The sequence below is a fragment of the Eutrema salsugineum genome, unplaced genomic scaffold, assembly GCF_000478725.1.
Source record: "Eutrema salsugineum unplaced genomic scaffold, Eutsalg1_0 scaffold_10, whole genome shotgun sequence".
Classification (NCBI taxonomy): domain Eukaryota; kingdom Viridiplantae; phylum Streptophyta; class Magnoliopsida; order Brassicales; family Brassicaceae; genus Eutrema; species Eutrema salsugineum.
In genome coordinates, this window is record NW_006256908.1 from 9139407 (window position 1) to 9157127 (window position 17721).

The following is a 17721-nucleotide window of genomic DNA, read 5'->3' on the forward strand; positions in this document are numbered from 1 at the left end:
CTTAAATGATCAAATAAGTTCTTAAACTGCTCATCAGCCTGATTCTTAGGTGATAATTTCATTTTTAGAATGCCAACTATACATTCTTCTTTGAAATGATGACTATACATAATACAATCATCATCTTTTTTCACTCAACCATCATGCATTTTGTACGAATTATATATTATATAACCGACAAAAAACGCATTAATTGAGCCTAATGCATTGGCTTTGACGTACGTCTTAGTGACTTTAATTAATTCAAGGAGCGTAACATCGATAACATAAATCATCAATTTAGTTCTGTTTCTTTTGTCTAATCCGTGGGCCCAACACAGTATAAGATTGTAAAGTGAGATCATTGTTTTTTTTTTCATTTCTTAATCGACAATAAAATATGCAAGAACGTAGAAAAGTGATGGAAAAACAAAATAAAAAGAAGAACGACAAACAAACAAAAAACGAAAGCAACATCATTTGCCTTTAATTTGGGGGAAAACACTCGCGTTCACATTACCACGTAACTACATGAGAGATAGTTCCAGTTTTTAAAATGTGGCCATTGTAATAAACACATTTTTCAGTTGATTAAAATTTTAGATTCAACTTTTTTCAAAAAAGTTATTTTTTAAATGTCAAAATTAATCATGATATTAAAATCTAACATACTATTTTCTTCCTCGTATAAAATCATTCACCAAATCAAAATTTCTAATTAATTATCGATTAACGTATGATATAGTGAAAGAATATTCATTGTCCTTTATGACATAACGTACTGATCAAACGTAAAATTTATCCATTTCCGAAATAATCTTTGCGAAAGGCCACTGCCTACAACTTTCAACAAAAAACCTTTCCCCCTTTTACACTCGGAAGGACACAAATGGGTCAACTTTGGCGTCTCTTTCCAAAAGATAAGAGGCATGGGTACTTTGGGCTACTTGACAGTTGGTCAGTTATGGTCCAGTTTTCATGAAGTCAAAAAAAAAAAAACCCCCCCCTTACATTCTCTCTTTCTCTCCTCCACGTCAACCAGAACGAAGGCTCAGATCGAATGGCATAAAAAACTAGTAATAGCTAATGTCTTCACGCGTTAGCAAACTAATTAATGTATTTTATACCACTAAGAGATTCAACAAACAACAATTAAGTCGTGGACTATCTTTATAATATTAACCATTTGTCCTGTGCAATATTGGTTGAGTATCATTGGAAGAATACCACATCAATGTTCTAGGCATCCTCAATAGTTTCTTCATTATACATATTTTTTTCCTCGGTTTTATGATTACCTCGGAAAGAATTTTTTGTTTTTCTTGCAACACTAGATTTATAGATTATGGATAATTAATGCATAATCACACAATATGATAGTAATAAGAAGTTGATGACATTTTCAACAACGTGCCCATTCAAGACACTAGCTAGGTATTGCCTTTTTTCAACAAAGTTAGGCGTAATTTCTATATTTTTCCGACGTTCTTCCCACTAATTCTTGTAGTCTACTTTAAACTATATTTTGTAGTTATTGTTATAACTTTTATATGTTCTCTTTATTTTATATTTTAGAAAACCATATTATTATTATTTCTTCTTCTGATACTTTTAGGCCAATCTGCTGGATTGTCTTTGCTTTTCGACAAATAGAATTGTTTACTTGTTAAACAAAACTGAAAAAGAAGGAAATTACCAAAAATACATAAAATAATGATGTAGAGAATTTTGATAGTTAGTATGTCACATTTTTTTGAGTAAGATTATGATGCATTACTTTTACCTTCCATCACCTAACTGTTGTAAATTTGAAAAGCACATTTACATATATTATTAAATACATTATAGACATATATAAGAAGAAGAAGAACGCATACCTCATAATTTTTTGTGCATCTATCTTATCAGAGAATCTAGAGACGCGTTGAGGCATGGCTCAGAATCAGATGGGTGGAGCAGAACTGAGAATGGAGCTTGCAGAGATTGGAAAAAGAATGGGATCGAGTTCCAGGAGCAGCTCTTCAAGAAATGAGCCTGAGGATGAGGCAGAGTATGCTCTGCAATGGGCTGAGATCCAGAGACTGCCCACATTTAAACGGCTGAGATCGTCTCTGCTCGACGAAGAAGGCGACGATGCTGTGGAGAAAGGGAAAAGGGTCGCTGATGTCACCAAGCTTGGAGCCACGGAACGTCATCTGATGATTGAGAAGCTGATCAAACACATTGAGAATGATAATCTCAAGCTGCTCAATAAAATCAGAAGAAGAATAGACAGGTGAAGTATGAGAAAACTGAACAAACCATGTGAATCTGAAACTTTGAGCTTCAACTGAATTCTTACTTGTGCAGGGTCGGTGTGGAGTTTCCGAGCATAGAGGTGAGGTATGAGCATTTAGGAGTTGAGGTAGAGTGCGAGGTCGTTGAAGGGAAGGCACTTCCAACTTTATGGAACTCCTTAAAGCGTGTTTTCTTAGTGAGTATACTCAAGAATGTAATAAAGATTGCAAGTTGAAAGTAGCCGGGGTTGAATTCTTATCTTTTTTTCTTCAGGAATTAGTAAAGCTGAGTGGTGTAAGAACACGCCACGCAAAGATAAACATACTTACCGATATTAGCGGCATCATTAAGCCGGGAAGGTCAGCTGCAAGAAGAGCTTCCTTTTGATCCAAGCTTTGATATTTGTGTAATTGCACTCAACTAATGTCTCTTCTTGTTGCTCAAGGTTAACCCTGCTGCTTGGTCCTCCTGGATGTGGGAAAACTACTCTGCTTAAGGCTTTGTCCGGAAATTTGGACAAAGATCTGAAGGTTTCAGATTTTTTTCACAAACTGATTCTTATGCAGCAGATGTGTAAACCATATCTAAACCATGCCTTCTTTAATTTTCCCACAGCGTTCTGGTGAAATCTCCTACAATGGATACGGACTGAACGAAATTGTTCCTCAGAAAACATCAGCGTATATAAGTCAACACGATCTGCATATTGCAGAGATGACAGTGAGGGAGACAATAGACTTCTCAGCTCGTTGTCAAGGTGTCGGTAGCCGAACAGGTAGATGTCCTCCTAGAGCAAATGTCTTTCTAAACGGTTTACGTGACAAAGATATCTCTTTGTTGAAACAGATATTATGATGGAGGTCACCAAAAGAGAAAAGGATGCTGGAATCATTCCCGACCCAGAAGTAGATGCCTACATGAAGGTGCACTCCTGAAGCTTATGTTGAAACTGATCTTTGAACTTGATTATAACCTTCTGTAATCCCATTTGCGCAGGCAATATCGGTTAAAGGGCTTAAAAGAAGTCTGCAAACAGATTACATCTTGAAGGTACTTTCTATGATACTTTTCAGATTTCTGGTCCTTCTTGGATAGCTTCTTTGAATATGTCTTGTATTGCATTTTCAGATCCTGGGGCTTGACATCTGTGCAGAAACATTGATTGGAAATGCGATGAGACGAGGCATATCCGGGGGGCAAAAGAAGCGACTTACCACAGGTTGATTCATAGCCAAGAATCCTGCAAAATGGCTCTGTTTTTTTAGCTGGCATGGCAGGTTTTCTAAAAAAGCTGTGTTTGCAGCTGAGATGATCGTTGGTCCAACAAAAGCTCTGTTCATGGATGAAATAACAAATGGCTTAGACAGTTCCACGGCCTTTCAGATTGTCAAGTCTCTTCAGCAACTGGCTCACATTACCAATGCAACTGTGTTTGTTTCCCTTCTCCAACCTGCTCCAGAATCATATGACCTTTTCGACGATATTGTCCTGATGGCTGAAGGAAAGATTGTGTATCACGGTCCACGCGACGAAGTCTTGAAATTCTTCGAAGAGTGTGGATTTCGATGCCCAGAAAGGAAAGGTGTAGCAGACTTTCTCCAAGAGGTAAAAGAAGCCAAAGTTTTGTTCCCTGACACTTACTTACCTCTCAAGTCCACAGCACACAGAGTTTTTTTTTTTTTTTTAATTTTCAGGTCCTATCCAGAAAAGACCAAGGACAGTACTGGCTGCACCAGGATGTACCCCATAAATTTGTCTCAGTAGAAACATTGTCAAAGAGATTCAAGGACTTAGAGATTGGGAAGAAGATTCAGGAAGCCCTCTCAAAGCCATATGATAGATCAAAAACCGATAAGGATGCTCTTTCTTTCAATGTGTATTCTCTGCCAAAATGGGAGCTGTTCAGAGCATGCATCTCAAGAGAGTTTCTTCTCATGAAAAGAAACTATTTCGTCTACCTCTTCAAGACATTCCAGGTTACAGTCTTCGTTTCTGCAGACATCTCTATCCTTTTATCTTTTTTCAAGGTTCTAGAATTAATTCTGAATAACCCTTCTTGATTTATACTGCGCAGCTAGTGTTGGCCGCAATCCTCACTATGACTGTGTTCATTCGAACACGGATGGGCATAGATATCATTCATGGAAATTCTTATATAAGTTGCCTCTTTTTTGCAACCGTCATACTTTTGGTTGATGGTTTTCCAGAGCTGACTATGACTGTTCAACGCCTTGCCGTATTCTACAAGCAGAAGCAATTGCGTTTCTATCCAGCTTGGGCTTATGCAATCCCTGCAACAGTGTTAAAGGTCCCTCTCTCCTTCTTTGAATCTCTCGTCTGGACCTGCCTCACTTACTATGTCATCGGATACACTCCTGAAGTCTACCGGTGAGACCTTTTAAAACCATATATATATCTCTTATTCACATCCTGAGAAATCAGAAAAATGTAATGTAGAGTAATGATATTCGAGGTTTCAGGTTTTTCCGGCAATTCATTATGCTCTTCGCCGTTCACTTCACGTCGATATCCATGTTCCGGTGTATAGCTGCAATCTTTCAGACAGGAGTTGCCTCCATGGCAGCTGGTAGTTTTGCTATATTAGTCACCTTTGTATTTGCCGGTTTCGCCATACCATACAGTAAGCCTTTTGTGCTCTTTTCCTTTTCAATCCGTTTCCAAAGTTCCATCAAAACATGACACTGGTTTGGTACAGCTGATATGCCAGGGTGGCTCAAGTGGGGTTTCTGGGTAAATCCTATAAGTTACGCCGAGATTGGGCTCTCTGTAAACGAATTTCTTGCTCCACGATGGCAGCAAGTGATTCTCTGTTCCCTACTTACTACTACTAATCATTCAAACTTCTCTTCATACTCCAAGACTAATCCATTTTCCGGTTATGTTTGTAGATGCAACCCACCAATATTACCTTGGGGAGAACCATACTTGAAAGCCGAGGATTAAACTATGATGATTACATGTACTGGGTTTCGTTATGTGCTTTGCTGGGTCTCACTGTTATCTTCAACATCATTTTCACTCTAGCTCTGAGTTTCTTGAAATGTAAGTTTCAAAATATAGAAGAAATGCCACTGACAATGCACATACTGAATAGATTCTTTAACTCATGACAGCTCCCACATCATCTCGTGCCATGATTTCCCAAGACAAGCTCTCTGAGCTGCAAGGTACAAAAGATTCATCAGTCAAGAAGAACAAGTCTATAAATTCTTCCCCAATAAAGACCAATGAGGATTCAGGTGAAATATATCTTCACTCAAACTCTTTCTTCTCCATTTCCCTCGACTTAATTCATTTACCAATCAACAGGGGAAATGGTGTTACCTTTCAAGCCCCTTACCATAACATTTCAAGAGTTGAACTACTACGTCGACGTCCCTGTGGTAAAAGCTTCAATTTCATTCTTGTTTCATAACCATTTCCAATTGCAATGATAATCCATGGAACTTTGATAATCTCAGGAGATGAGAGGTCAAGGATACACTGAGAAGAAATTGCAGCTTCTCTCAGACATCACCGGAGCATTTAGGCCCGGCGTTTTAACGGCGTTGATGGGAATCAGTGGAGCCGGAAAAACCACTCTGCTCGACGTTCTCGCAGGAAGAAAAACAAGCGGATACATAGAAGGAGACATCAGAATCAGCGGATTCCCAAAAGTGCAGGAAACATTCGCAAGAGTCTCAGGCTACTGCGAGCAAACGGATATACACTCACCAAACATCACCGTCGAGGAATCTCTAATCTACTCCGCTTGGCTCCGTCTGGTTCCAGAAATCGATCCCAAAACCAAAATCGTAAGCCCCAAATCTACAATCAACAATGATTCGTGCTGAAATCGATTTTTTTTTTTGAAGAAATCGCCTGAAAATTTGGTGCAGAGATTCGTGAAAGAAGTGATGGAGACGATTGAGCTGGAGGAGATTAAGGACGCGATGGTGGGAGTCGCCGGAGCGAGCGGATTGTCGACGGAGCAGAGGAAGAGGTTAACGGTGGCGGTGGAGTTGGTGGCGAATCCGTCGATCATATTCATGGACGAACCAACGACGGGGCTGGACGCAAGAGCAGCCGCCATTGTAATGAGAGCTGTGAAGAACGTCGCAGAGACTGGACGAACCATCGTCTGTACTATTCATCAGCCCAGCATCGACATTTTTGAAGCATTCGACGAGGTATACTTTTTTTCGATTTTCTTGCTACTTAAAGCTTAACAGTGTGTTGGTACTTTTTCAAACTCATATTACATTATTATAAGGACTTCTAGCTATTAGGTAATTTTTCTATTTTTTATTCCGAAATTATCCCTAGTGTTCACAAAAATGATGGATATCAAATTGTGGATACCAGATTAAACTCAGATTTTAAAAATAATAATTATTTTCCCCCTTTTGTTTTATTTTATATTTTTATGTATTATAAAAGATTTAAAACAATTTTTTGTTAGAATGAATTCTAATTTTATTTTGTCATTGTTTTAAGATCCATTATGCTATACTTTATTTATCAAACAATAAACTTTTCAAATAACCTTTATAAAAAATTCAAAAAAAATCAGAAATCTACTTAGATATCCATACACAAAATACCATGTGGATGATGCATGATAGACATATAACATAGACACGATTACGTGGATATGTTTTCATTCATTTATTTGACGTGGATATATGAATGAAAACCTATCAATGCAATCGTGTCCATGTTATATGTCCATCATGCATCATCCACATCGTATTTTGTGAATGAATATCTTAGTAGATTTCTGTTGTTTTAAATTTTTTTATAAAGATTATTTGAAAAATTTCTTATTTGATAAAGAAAGTATAACATAATAGGTCTTAAAACAATGACAAATAAAATTAGAATACAATCTAACAAAAAAATTGTTTTATATGTTTCACAATACAGAAAAATACAATACAAAACAGAAGGGAAAAAATAATTGTTTTTAAAATCTGGGTTTAATTCGGTATTCACGAGTTGCATCCACCGTTCTCGTGAACACGAGGGGCAATTTCGGATTATTTTGGTGTGAACAGTATTTGTAGTATAGAAAAAGTCTCCTAATAGTTGAAAGTGCCTTTTTTGTAAGAAGAAATTGTAAAAATGTCTTTTAGTGTAAATCACTCTTTTTTTTTTCATAATTTTTTTTTAGAATTTCACATTACAAAAAAAATTCAAATTACAGTGTTTTTTTTTTTAATTTGTTCAGTTGGTACTTCTAAAGAGAGGAGGTCGCATGATATACACAGGACCTCTTGGAAAACATTCGTCTCATGTCATTCAATATTTTCAGGTTAGTTTATGCACAAGAAACAAAACTCAATTTTAGTTTCTATAATCTTATAGTTTTACGGACTAAATAAGACTAATATAACAGAGTATCCCTGGAGTTGCTAAGATTAGAGACAACTACAATCCAGCAACATGGATGTTAGAGGTCACTTCACAGTCTGTGGAAACTGAGCTCGACTTGGATTTCGCAAAAATCTATAGCGAATCAGCTCTTTACAAGTGAGTTGTTTATGTGAGCCAACTAAATCCGGTCATAAACCATGTCAGAAGCTCATGTGTTGTTTTGGCAGGAGCAACTCCGAGCTTACTAAAGAGCTGAGCAAACCGGAGATCGGGTCAAGCAATTTGCATTTCGAGAGAACTTTTGCACAAAACTGGTGGGAACAGTTCAAGTCTTGTTTTTGGAAGATGAGTTTGTCTTATTGGAGAAGTCCTTCTTACAACTTGATGCGAATCGCTCACACTTTAATCTCTTCTCTGATCTTTGGTGTACTCTTCTGGAAGCAAGGCCAAAAGATGTAAGTTACATTAATATCTCACACAAATAAGTTTCATTATACTTTCTCTCAATATATGACTTCTTTTTGTATATGTTTTGGCAGAGATACTCAACAGAATTTGTTTACAGTTCTTGGAGCAATTTATGGTCTTGTCCTCTTCTTGGGGATAAACAACTGCTCTTCAGCTTTGCAGTATTTTGAGGCAGAGCGTAATGTTATGTACCGTGAAAGGTTTGCGGGAATGTACTCTGCGTTTGCTTATGCGTTGGCTCAGGTTGTGACCGAGATTCCTTACATATTCATCCAAAGCGCAGAGTTTGTGATCGTTATATATCCTATGATGGGACTATACGCGTCTCCCTACAAAGTCTTTTGGTGTCTCTACGCAATGTTCTGTAACTTACTCTGCTTAAACTACCTCGCATTGTTCCTCATCTCCATCACTCCAAACTTCATGGTTGCAGCTATTCTCCAGTCGCTTTTCTTTGTTGTTTTCAACCTTTTTGCTGGATTCTTGATTCCAGGACCGGTAAGATCTTTTGAATAAGTCATCATCTTTGATCTTTACTTATACTACTTAATAAGTGTTTTCTTGATTTTGAACAATGCAGCAAATCCCAAAGTGGTGGGTCTGGCTTTACTATCTGACCCCGACCTCTTGGACGCTCAACGGATTTTTCTCGTCTCAGTATGGCGATATTCATGAAGAGATCAATGCATTTGGAGAATCCACGACGGTTGCGAGATTCTTAGATGACTATTTTGGATTCCATCATGATTGTTTGATGATTACAGCCATTGTTCTCATCGCATTCCCGGTTGCATTGGCGTCTATGTTTGCTTTCTTTGTTGCCAAACTCAACTTTCAAAAACGATGATCAATCACATACCAACCCATTGCTTTCTTTATACACGGTCAAAAACTTGTATAAGCAAGACCACAGGGTACTAGGTTATGATAACAATAACCTACAATATGTCAACAATTAGGAAAGACATATCAGATGTTTCAATATTACTTGCTTTTTTGTGCAAAAGTTTGCTTCATTTTCAAGTTTTTGTAGGTATCAAGCTCCTGAAGATGGAAACCTTGTGAAAATCAGGTTAGATCGACTTCATCATGAAAATAATTATTCATTAGAAGACTAGAAGTATAGAATATGGATGATTAATGTAATTTTCAAAATGCGTAAAGAACACTATATTATAAATATAACTGAAAAAAGTGATCCCTTCTTTAATAGAGTGACCATTCAAGTCACTACGTATTTTGTTTTTTTTTCTTTTTCAAAAAGTTATGTATAATTTTCCCACTTATTTTTTTGTGAGACAATATTCCCATTCAATTCAAGCGTGTAATCTAGTACTTTTAAAAAGGTGTACTTAATGTTAGAGAATAGAAAATGATTTTATAATGTATATTTAAGAGTTAATAAGCCGAATATTCATAGAAAGCATCAAAATTAAAAAAAGTAACACTGAAGTGACATAATTTCTCCATCACTGTTTATATGAGAAGGTTATATTACCATTTACCCCTCGTCTCCTTTCTTCTTTCAACATTTTTTCTCTACCTTCCTAAAGAAAAGAACAACCATTTCTCTTTCTTCTTTCTTAGAATTTCGTTTTCCTTTTTTCTTTCTACTCTTCTCTCTTTCCTCTTTTCTTTATTCAGCAACCAACATTTTTTTAAACCCACAGCATTTTTAAAATTTATCTGGACAATTCTCAATAATTCAGTACAAAATCATACAAAGAACTGGGTGAAAATTTGGTAAAAATCGGACAAAATTCAGTTAAGTTATAAAAACCAAGATGATGTGGATATATTTTATAGTATCAAGTTACATGGTATTGTAACATATTAAAAGTTATTGTATCATGTAAAATTTATAAATTTACTGTTAACATTTTGATTAGTACGATAACATAGTTGTTATCGGTTAATTTTCATGTTTTTTTTGTTGGAATATCAACCTTTTTGTAGATGTGATGATTTTGTAACAAGTTATATTTGATTGTAACACGTTAAATTATATATTGTAGCTCTATCATTTGTTTTAACACGGTAGCTTAATCATTTTCTGTTTAACTAATATATTATCTCTAATTGTTAACATGTTATTGTATGGTATAAACGTTTAGATATAGCTATAACTTTTTATTTAACAAGATAACTAAAATCTTGATTTTTTAACTTTCAGATTAACGTATCAATATTCATGAGAAGAATATTGATTCTACAATTTATCTTCAATCACCAGAAAACCTAATGTATGAATGAATAGTAATCGCTATAAACCCAGATATCAAAATTAATTTAAAATCTCAGAAATTTTACACATAAAACTCACTAAGAAAACAAAGACAATAGAAGATTCTATTTGATTGAGAAGAAAAGGTTATGAGAGAAATGAGAAAAAGAAACAAAAGAGATAAAGGAGAGAGAAAGAGAAAAATGAGATGCAAAAGAGAGAAATGAGAGAGAATAAGAAAAATGAAAGAGAATGAAAGAAAGGGTATAATGAAATTTTAAAAATATAAACTGTAACAAAAGTTTATCTTTGTTACTTTTGCAAATACGACATTAATTTGAGTTAAAGGATGCAAATACTCTATATTTAATAAAAATCTAATTATCATCAACTCTTTTTCTGATTTTTATTTTGAAGTGGTTTATTTTTAACGAGAATATGCTACCTTTTCTAGTCGATTTTTTGTTTGAATTGTTTGATGGTTAAAACAAACTGAATAAAACGGAAATATTATCAACAATAAAAGAACATAGAATAATAATGTGGAGAATAATAGAATAGAATACTGATAATATTCACAAAAAGGTGCTTATTATGTAACTACATTTTCAGTTTGAGGAACACGTTTACATATATTTATTATGTATATTATTAATATAGTATTGGGTAAATTTGGTAAATCGTACCTTTTGTGCTTTTTTTTCTTTCCCCTCAACACCATTTTTAGGAAACCAACATTTATTGGTCAATTATTGGGAAAGTAACAAAAGAGAAAAAGACTTGAGAACTTACGACTATACTCCCAAAACTCTTTCCTTCTCGTCACCATTTTCCCCGTCGGAGCCGTCACTGTTGACGTCAGCATCTTCCGTCGACGACGGTGTTTGCATTCGCCGTTGTAGAATTGAACCTCTCGACTTCAAGCTTGTCCGCTGGAAACTTGCTGTTTATGAAGAAAATATCAAAATGGACCAAAGAAAAACAAAAAGAAAGAGAGAGATAAAGGAAGAGCGGGAGTCCCACTGTGGGACCAAAAAAGATAAATACTAGTGGGCGTTAGTGCTTAAACATGATATCCCTATCCATGCCAATAATTGCATATACATTGGAAGGAAAAAGAAAATTGAATACCTCATAACTGATTTCTGAGCATCTCATCAGCCAAGAACCTAAAGCCTCGTTTGAGGCATGGCTCCTCAGATGGGTGGAGATGAACTGAGACTGGAGCTTGCAGAGATTGGAAAAAGCACTGGATCGAGTTTCAGGAGCAGCTCTTCAAGAAATGAGCTTGAGGATGAGGCAGAGTATGCTCTGCAATGGGCTGAGCTCCAGAGATTGCCTACTTTTAAACGGCTGAGATCGTCTCTGCTTGACGAAGAAGGCGACGAGGCTGTGGAGAAAGGGAAAAGGGTCGCTGATGTCACCAAACTTGGAGCCACGGAACGTCATCTCCTGATTGAGAAGCTGATTAAACACATTGAGAATGATAATCTCAAGCTGCTCAATAAAATCAGAAGAAGACTAGAAAGGTGCAATATGAGAAAAGAAGAAAGAAACCTTGTGAATCTGAAAGTTGAGCTTGAGCCGAATTGTTACTTGTGCAGGGTCGGTGTGGAGTTTCCGAGCATAGAAGTGAGGTATGAGCATTTAGGAGTTGAAGCAGAGTGTGAGGTCGTTGAAGGCAAGGCGCTTCCAACTTTATGGAACTCCTTGACGCACGTTTTCTTTGTGAGTATACTCAAGAAAATAATGAAGACTGCAAGTTTAGTAGTATTCAAGGTTGAATTCATTTTTTTTCTTTCTCAGGAGTTGGTGAAGCTGAGTGGTGTAAGAACACGCGAAGCCAAGATAAACATACTTCACAATGTTAGCGGCATAATTAACCCGGGAAGGTTAGTTGCAAATAGAGCTCTCTTCCGATACAAGCTTTGTTGCTCAACTAATGTCACTTCTTGATGCTAAAGGTTAACATTGCTGCTTGGTCCTCCTGGATGTGGAAAAACTACTCTGCTTAAGGCTTTGTCCGGAAATTTGGCCAAGAATCTGAAGGTTTCAGATTTTTTCACAAACTGATTCTTATGCTGCAGATGTCTAAACCATGTCTTCTTTTCTTCTCCTTTATTTTCCACAGCGTTCTGGTGAAATCTTTTACAACGGACACGGACTGAACGAAATTGTTCCTCAGAAAACATCGGCGTATATAAGTCAACACGATCTGCATATTGCAGAGATGACAGTGAGGGAGACAATAGACTTCTCAGCTCGTTGTCTAGGTGTCGGTAGCCGAACAGGTAGATGTCCTCCTAGAGCAAATGTCTTTCTAAACGGTTTTCGTGAGAAAGATATCTCTCTGTTGAATCAGATATTATGATGGAGGTCACCAAAAGAGAAAAGGATGGTGGAATCATTCCCGACCCAGAAGTAGATGCTTACATGAAGGTGCACTCCTGAAGCTTATGATGAAACTGATCTTTGAACTCAGGCTGTTGTTTATAACCTTTTGTAATCCCATTTGTGCAGGCAATATCGGTTAAAGGGCTTAAAAGAAGTCTGCAAACAGATTACATCTTGAAGGTACCTTCTATGATACTATTCAGATTTCTAGTCCTTCTTGATTAGCTTCTTACTTATGTATTGTATTGCGTTTTCAGATTCTGGGGCTTGACATTTGTGCAGAAACATTGATTGGAAATGCGATGAGACGAGGAATTTCCGGGGGGCAAAAGAAGCGACTTACCACAGGTTGATTCATAGCTAGGAATCCTGCAAAACGGCTCTGTTTTTTTACTGAAAAACTGTGTTTGCAGCTGAGATGATCGTTGGTCCAACAAAATCTCTGTTCATGGATGAAATAACAAATGGCTTAGACAGTTCCACGGCCTTTCAGATTGTCAAGTCTCTTCAGCAACTGGCTCACATTACCAATGCAACTGTGTTTGTTTCCCTTCTCCAACCTGCTCCAGAATCATATGACCTTTTCGACGATATTGTCCTGATGGCTGAAGGAAAGATTGTGTATCACGGTCCACGCGACGAAGTCTTGAAATTCTTCGAGGAGTGTGGATTTCGATGCCCAGAAAGGAAAGGTGTAGCAGACTTTCTCCAAGAGGTAAAAAAAGCCAAAGTTTTGTTCCCTGGCACTTACTTACCTTTCAATGCCACAGCACACATAGAGGTTTTTTTTTCTTTGCAGGTTCTATCTATAAAGGACCAAGGACAGTACTGGCTGCACCAAGATGTACCCCATAAATTTGTCTCAGTAGAAACATTTTCAAAGAGATTCAAGGACTTAGAGATTGGGAGAAAGATTGAGGAAGCCCTCTCAAAGCCATATGATAGATCAAAAACCCATAAGGATGCTCTTTCTTTCGATGTGTATTCTCTGCCAAACTGGGAGCTGTTCAGAGCATGCATCTCAAGAGAGTTTCTTCTCATGAAGAGAAACTATTTCGTCTACCTCTTCAAGACGTTTCAGGTTACATTGAGACTTTTTATTGCAGATACCTCTCTCCTTATTCCTTCTTACAAGATTCTAGCGTTAATACTAAAGAATCCATCTTGCTTTTATGTTGTGCAGCTTGTTTTGCTCGCAATCATCACTATGACTGTGTTTATTCGTACACGGATGGGCATAGATATCATTCATGGAAATTCGTACATGGGTTGTCTCTTTTTTGCAATCATCGTACTTCTGGTTGATGGTCTTCCAGAGTTGTCTATGACTGTTCAACGCCTTGCCGTGTTCTACAAGCAGAAGCAACTATGTTTATATCCAGCTTGGGCTTATGCAATCCCTGCAACGGTGTTAAAGGTCCCTCTATCCTTACTTGAATCTCTGGTTTGGACCTGCCTTACTTACTATGTCATCGGATACGCTCCTGAAGCCTCCCGGTAAGAGCTTTAAACCATCACTTGCTTGCTCGCTATTCACATCTAAGCTTGAGAATGACAATGGAAAGTAAATAATCATTGATGTTTCAGGTTCTTCCGACAACTCATCATGCTCTTTGCTGTTCACTTCACATCCATATCCATGTTCCGGTGTATAGCTGCAGTCTTTCAGACTGGAGTTGCTTCAATGGAAGCTGGTACTATTGCCGTATTAGTCACTTTTGTATTCGCCGGTTTCGTCATCCCATACAGTAAGAATTCAGCGCTCTTTCTTATATTTATTTATGCTCCAAAGTTCCATCAAAACATGACACTGGTTTGGTGCAGCTGATATGCCAAGGTGGCTCAAGTGGGGTTTCTGGGCAAATCCTATAAGTTACGCCGAGATTGGGCTCTCTGTAAACGAATTTCTTGCTCCACGATGGCAGCAAGTGATTCTCTGTTCCCCTACTCGTTTCTCTTAATCATAGAAGTTTACTTCAGCCTCCAATACTAATCAGTTTTCCGGTTCTGTTTACAGATGCAACCAACAAATGTTACCTTGGGGAGAGCCATACTCGAAAGCCGAGGACTGAACTACGATGAATACATGTTCTGGGTCTCATTATGTGCTTTGCTGGGTCTCAGTGTTATCTTCAACACCATTTTCACTCTTGCCCTGAGTTTCTTAAAACGTAAGTTAATAAAAATTTCTCGACAAAAAAAGGCCATAGACGAAAGCACATACTGAAGAGATTCTTTGAACACATGACAGCTCCCACATCATACCGCGCGATGATTTCCCAAGACAAACTCTCTGAGCTGCAAGGAACAAAAGATTCATCAATCAAGAAGAAAAGGACAATAGATTCCTCAGTGAAGACAAACGAGGATTCAGGGAAAATGGTCTTACCTTTCAAGCCACTTACCATTACTTTTCAAGACTTGAACTATTACGTCGACGTCCCTGTGGTAAAATCTTCTGCAAGTTCTTTGGTTCATCACTCCATGGATCTTTGCTTATGTCAATGTTCAATAATTTCAGGAGATTGCAGCTGGGAAGAAATTGCAGCTTCTCTCAGACATCACCGGAGCATTCAGGCCCGGCGTTCTAACGGCGTTGATGGGAATCAGTGGAGCCGGAAAAACCACTCTGCTCGACGTTCTCGCCGGAAGAAAAACAAGCGGATACATCGAAGGGGACATCAGAATCAGCGGATTCCCAAAAGTGCAGGAAACATTCGCAAGAGTCTCAGGCTACTGCGAACAAACGGATATACACTCACCAAATATCACCGTCGAGGAATCCCTAATCTACTCCGCTTGGCTCCGTCTGGTTCCAGAAATCGATCCCAAAACCAAAATCGTAAGCCCTAAATCAACACTGATTCGTGCTGAAATCGAAAAAATTAATTAAATGCAGAACTCGCCTGAAAAATTCGGTGCAGAGATTCGTGAGAGAAGTTATGGAGACGATCGAGCTGGAGGAGATCAAGGACGCGATGGTGGGAGTCGCCGGAGCGAGTGGATTGTCGACGGAGCAGAGGAAGAGGTTAACGGTGGCGGTGGAGTTGGTGGCGAATCCGTCGATCATATTCATGGACGAACCGACGACGGGGCTAGACGCAAGAGCAGCCGCCATTGTAATGAGAGCTGTGAAGAACGTCGCAGAGACTGGACGGACCATCGTCTGCACTATTCATCAGCCCAGCATCGACATCTTTGAAGCATTCGACGAGGTAAATCATTTTCGAATTTTTTTGCTACTTGAATTGAATATTCATAAGGTATTTTTGGTAATATCATTTCTTTATTTCTCATAACAAAAAAAAAATTCCAGTTGGTACTGCTAAAGAGAGGAGGTCGCATGATTTACACAGGACCACTTGGACAATATTCTTCTCATGTCATTCAATATTTTCAGGTTATCTTCTTCTTCTTCACAGCAAACAAAAGCCAATTCAGTGATCTGAAACTGCTTACAATGGTCCATGTAAATAAGGAAAGAATAATTGTTTTGTTATTGTTGTGGGGGCAAATATAACAGAGTATCCCTGGAGTTGCTAAGATTAAAGACAAGTATAATCCAGCAACATGGATGCTAGAGGTTACTTCACAGTCTATAGAGACTGAACTCAACATAGATTTCGCAAAAATCTACCACGAATCGGATCTTTACAAGTGAGTAGTAGTATTTCTCAAAACAACTTAAGCCCGGAGAGTCATGGCTAATGAGCTCATGTGTTGTTTCGGCAGGAGCAACTTCGAGCTTGTTAAAGAGCTGAGAAAACCGGAGATCGGGTCAAGCGATTTGCATTTCGAGAGAACTTTTGCACAGAACTGGTGGGGACAGTTCAAATCTTGTCTATGGAAGATGAGTTTGTCTTACTGGAGAAGTCCTTCTTACAACTTGGTCCGAATCGCTCACACCCTAATCTCTTCTTTGATCTTTGGTGTACTCTTTTGGAAGCAAGGCCAAAAGATGTAAGTTACATAAATCTCCATCCCCAACCATTTATCTCGCAAACCATTAGTTTCATTATACTTTCTATTCACTTCTTGTATGTTTTGGCAGAGATACTCAACAGAATTTGTTTACAGTTCTCGGAGCCGTTTATGGTCTTGTTCTTTTCTTGGGGATAAACAACTGCTCTTTAGCTTTGCAGTATTTTGAGACAGAGCGTAATGTTATGTACCGCGAAAGATTTGCGGGAATGTACTCTGCGTTTGCTTATGCGTTTGCTCAGGTTGTGACTGAGATTCCTTACATATTCATCCAAAGCGCAGAGTTTGTGATCGTTATATATCCTATGATGGGATTATACGCGTCTGCCTACAAAGTCTTTTGGTGTCTCTACTCAATGTTCTGTAACTTGCTCTGCTTCAACTACCTCGCATTGTTCCTCATCTCCATCACTCCAAACTTCATGGTCGCAGCTATTCTCCAGTCGCTTTTCTTTGTTGTTTTCAACCTTTTTGCTGGATTCTTGATTCCTGGACCGGTAAGATCTTTTGAACAAGTCATCATATTTGATGTTTATTTATACTTAATCACTGTTTTCTTGATTTTGATAAAAATGCAGCAAATCCCAAAGTGGTGGGTTTGGCTTTACAATCTGACCCCGACCTCTTGGACGCTCAACGTATTTTTGTCGTCTCAGTACGGCGATATTCATGAAGAGATCAATGCATTTGGAGAATCCACGACGGTTTCAAGATTCTTAGAGGACTATTTCGGATTCCATCATGATCGTTTGATGATTACGGCCACTGTTCTCATCGCATTCCCAATTGCATTGGCTTCTATGTTTGCTTTCTTTGTTGCCAAACTCAACTTTCAAAAACGATGATCGATCACACACCAACCCGATGCTTTCTTTATACACGGTCAAAAACTTGTATAAGCAAGACCACAGGGTACTAGGTTATGACAATAATAAACTAGATTATGCCAGCTAATATATGAAAAATATACTTAAAAATATGAATTACTCTTTTGTGCATCTTAAACTATTCTAATCATGATT

At 37.8% G+C, this 17721-nt stretch overlaps 2 protein-coding genes across 2 annotated transcripts; both read left to right on the plus strand.

Moving 5' to 3' along the window:
• The first annotated feature begins 1835 nt into the window (after positions 1–1835).
• LOC18026814 (ABC transporter G family member 33) lies at positions 1836–9261 on the plus strand. Its single transcript, XM_006410847.2, has 23 exons — positions 1836–2254; positions 2329–2452; positions 2530–2615; positions 2702–2786; positions 2872–3031; positions 3103–3179; positions 3253–3306; positions 3385–3475; positions 3560–3861; positions 3951–4232; positions 4331–4644; positions 4737–4897; positions 4973–5076; positions 5166–5319; positions 5391–5516; positions 5587–5660; positions 5739–6071; positions 6156–6446; positions 7487–7570; positions 7655–7788; positions 7860–8087; positions 8172–8598; positions 8681–9261. Exons 1-23 carry the CDS (start codon positions 1911–1913, stop codon positions 8945–8947), a joined length of 4302 nt encoding a protein of 1433 aa, XP_006410910.1. The 5' UTR covers positions 1836–1910; the 3' UTR covers positions 8948–9261.
• A 2180-nt stretch (positions 9262–11441) lies between these two features.
• On the plus strand, positions 11442–17676 carry LOC18026815 (ABC transporter G family member 33). The gene is given in 23 exon segments (XM_024148151.1): positions 11442–11853; positions 11929–12052; positions 12131–12216; positions 12289–12392; positions 12395–12439; positions 12442–12615; positions 12687–12763; positions 12845–12898; positions 12976–13066; positions 13132–13433; positions 13518–13799; positions 13902–14215; positions 14306–14466; positions 14543–14646; positions 14736–14889; positions 14970–15166; positions 15240–15560; positions 15643–15933; positions 16035–16118; positions 16242–16375; positions 16451–16678; positions 16770–17196; positions 17278–17676. Coding segments are annotated over 23 exon segments (4362 nt in total). The 5' UTR covers positions 11442–11512; the 3' UTR covers positions 17545–17676.
• The last annotated feature ends 45 nt before the right edge of the window (positions 17677–17721 follow it).

Bases quoted from the DNA above. Each gene is read 5' to 3' on its own strand.
- LOC18026814 (XM_006410847.2), top strand. From the start codon at position 1,911: ATGGCTCAGAATCAGATGGGTGGAGCAGAACTGAGAATGGAGCTTGCA. The intron at 2,453-2,529 runs GTGAGTATACTC...TTTTTTCTTCAG, and splicing joins CCTTAAAGCGTGTTTTCTTA to GAATTAGTAAAGCTGAGTGG. The intron at 2,616-2,701 runs GTCAGCTGCAAG...TTGTTGCTCAAG, and splicing joins GGCATCATTAAGCCGGGAAG to GTTAACCCTGCTGCTTGGTC.